The 2,663-nt window shown below is 52.4% G+C and overlaps 1 protein-coding gene across 5 annotated transcripts; it reads right to left on the minus strand.

Annotated features, from left to right (window-relative positions):
• Window positions 1–647: 647 nt before the first annotated feature.
• On the minus strand, window positions 648–2,573 carry LOC116273101 (golgin subfamily A member 2-like). 5 transcript variants are annotated; one of them, XR_004181581.1, is made up of 6 exons: window positions 2,425–2,557; window positions 1,951–2,325; window positions 1,760–1,862; window positions 1,572–1,676; window positions 1,327–1,480; window positions 648–1,240 (listed from the first exon to the last, which is right to left on the minus strand). XR_004181581.1 is itself a non-coding variant. In XM_031662047.1 (5 exons), exons 3-5 carry the CDS (start codon window positions 1,575–1,577, stop codon window positions 1,041–1,043), a joined length of 360 nt encoding a protein of 119 aa, XP_031517907.1. In that variant the 5' UTR covers window positions 1,578–1,676; window positions 1,760–1,862; window positions 2,425–2,537; the 3' UTR covers window positions 648–1,040. The 5 variants fall into 5 exon arrangements, 3 of the variants coding, with proteins under 3 accessions (XP_031517907.1, XP_031517905.1, XP_031517904.1); XM_031662047.1 differs by lacking the exon at window positions 1,951–2,325 and having other exon boundaries at window positions 2,425–2,537; XM_031662045.1 differs by having other exon boundaries at window positions 1,760–2,325; window positions 2,425–2,537.
• Between the last annotated feature and the right edge of the window lie 90 nt (window positions 2,574–2,663).

Below are 2,663 nucleotides of genomic sequence, written 5' to 3' on the forward strand. Positions count from 1 at the left end.
GACTAGAGCCTGTATGCCTGTTCCAGGGACATTTAAACTCTGAAAGGATTTCTTATGATCTTCACTAAATACACTAAGAAGAATGCCAAGCAGTGCCCTTTTGTGTACTGGGACATGTAGTCATGTGATTAAAACAGGTAACATGAACTCTGACTTTAAAATGTATTGTAGATATAAATGCTCTAAGCTAGAAAAGGTTTTCCGCATCCACAGTCAATGATGGGAGCCTTTCATTCCTCAGAAAGAATCCCTTTTTAGGTCATTGAGAAAGAGTCCAACCGCTGCAGCTCATGCTGCAATATCTTCATGAGCCCAGAGCACATACAAATCCTAAGGGAACTACCATAGTACCGCGCTCATTCCTGGCACCAGAACAAATGAAACACACTCTATCATGCACACACCAGCCAGAGCAGGCCACTTTCCTCTTCTGTGAGATTTAAAAAGCTCCCCAAAATGTTACTACTCCCATCCCCAATACACAGAAAATAGGGGAAAAGCTGTTTCCAGTTCTCGGCCTTTAAACAACTCTAAATGTCGGTACTCACAGTGGCGTATTACAAAGTAATCAACAGTGCGCACTTGAGGGCAAAACACATATTGAGCTAATGAAGAGCTCACTGTGATTAGGAATCGATCAAACATAATAGCAGAACATAAGCAGATTTTATATGAATTCTGTAATGAATATACATGCTGCAATAACATTTAAAAAGCAGGGCAGCCTATTCCGAACCAGTAAGAATAGTTTTGTGCAAATAGTGGGTCTTTGTGTGTTTGAACTCCCACCATGTAAGGGCAAACTCGATATGCGAGCTAATGACCTACAATTATCAATTAAAAACAAAAATGCTGACGGATGCCCGAGTGAACATCAGGGAAAGACCCACTCTCCCTTAACTTTTCAGAAAGACATTTAAACTGTAAATTAGAAACACAAACATGAGGGGCTCTAACATTCCAATGAAGTAGATGAATTGTGTAGGGGATTAACCCCATAACTTTTTGTTGTTGTTGTTTTTAAATTTCTTGACCAGCTCTCAGATGATGATGATGTTTATCTCTCTGTTCTTGGCTGCCCGGTAAAAGAATGGCACGCAGGGTTTGGTGGCCAAGCCTGGGTGCTCCTGGGTGTCCTGCGTTACAGGAAGCAGCTGCAGGATCTTCTGTGCAGTGGGGTTGTCACGGGGAGAACCCTCCCTGGCCTGTCCCGGTGCAGGCTCCACGCTGTCCTGAAAATCTTAGGAGAGAGGGAGGCGGGGCTCTGAGTACACTGGGAGGCTCCCCTGCTGCGGCCTGCCCACCCCGCCTGAGGGCTCTACTCACCACTCTGCTCCTCTGCAGCTGCAAGTTCCTGGGGGGCTGGGGCCCCTGGAGCGGGCTCATCAAGAGGGTTCTGGACAGCAGGGAGGAATTTGTCATGCCCCTCGTGGTCGCCCACAACCGGCAACACCATATCTTGCAGCTCCAGCAGCTTCACCTGAAGGGAGGGGTGCTCAGTTACCACGCCTGAGCCGGCGACAGCACCCACCTTCACCCCTAACCCCGCAGAGATGTTGCACACCCTCTACCTTCATCTCCTCCTCCTTCTGGGCCAGCCTGCTGGCTTCCTCCTCCTTGTGCTGCGTGTTTGGCCCTGCCTGCCCCCTGGATCTCACATACCGTGATGTGCTCTCCTGTGAGAGGACACGGCTCAGACACTGGGGCCCCTCTGAAGGCCCTGCAGCTCCCCATGCCCGTGCCCTGGCCTCTTGCTTACTCATGCCATCTGTCGCTCCAGAGAGCTGGATGAATCCAAGCTCTCGTTTCACCACCTGCTGCTTCCCGTCCACCTTCTCCCTCGGGAGGTCCATAAAGCCACTCTGGAGCCAAAATAATAGGGTCACATCACGGGAGTGACCTGTCCTGCCCCGCCCCCACTTTTCTTGGCCCATGCCAGGACTCACTCACCTTCACCTTCTCCATGGCCTCCTACAGGGCCCGGTAGCTCTCCCCACACACAAACTCACCCCCAATCCCTGGGGCCGGGACCTCTGCCTCTGGCTGCTTCCAGGCCGAGGCCACCAGGTGAGCCAGGTGCAGGCAGCACAGCCTTCACACCTTCCGCTGCCCACATAGCCGTGCCTGCTCCTCCTGGGCACTGGCTTCAGCGGAGGTGAAAAATGCCACTTGAAGGCAAGAGGTGAGTATTCTTGTAGGGGCATACACAAAACAAATGGGGCAGGGAGGTGGAGCACAGCCCCTTCCCTTGGGGCCTCAGAGAGTGCACCTGTTGGTCACAGGTGAAGTGGTGGCTGACCACTGGCTCCCGGAAGGGGTGAAGGTCTAGAGAAATCAGAAGGCGGGGAAAGCAACAGCATAAGGGGGTCTGGGAGGGACCACAGAGGAAGGTGGCAAAGCGGGGGCAGGGAAAGTCAGACTCACTGTGGCTTCCCGGCTCTCCAGGTCCTTTGGGATGCTCGGCATAGGCCGAGGCACCCCCTCCTCCTCAGTGTCTAGATGTCCTCCTCCATCTCCTGTGGGGAGGTGGCCAGAGGGGTCCTCAGAAAACCCAACAAGGGAAGTACTGTGGGCCCACCTCTGTCCCCACCCTCACTGTGTAACCCTGAGCCAGCACCTCCCCAGAGGGGAATGAGCTGCTGTTCTTTATTTTTCCTGTAAGA

This window comes from Papio anubis, unplaced genomic scaffold, assembly GCF_008728515.1.
Source record: "Papio anubis isolate 15944 unplaced genomic scaffold, Panubis1.0 scaffold3605, whole genome shotgun sequence".
Taxonomy (NCBI): Eukaryota; Metazoa; Chordata; class Mammalia; order Primates; family Cercopithecidae; genus Papio; species Papio anubis.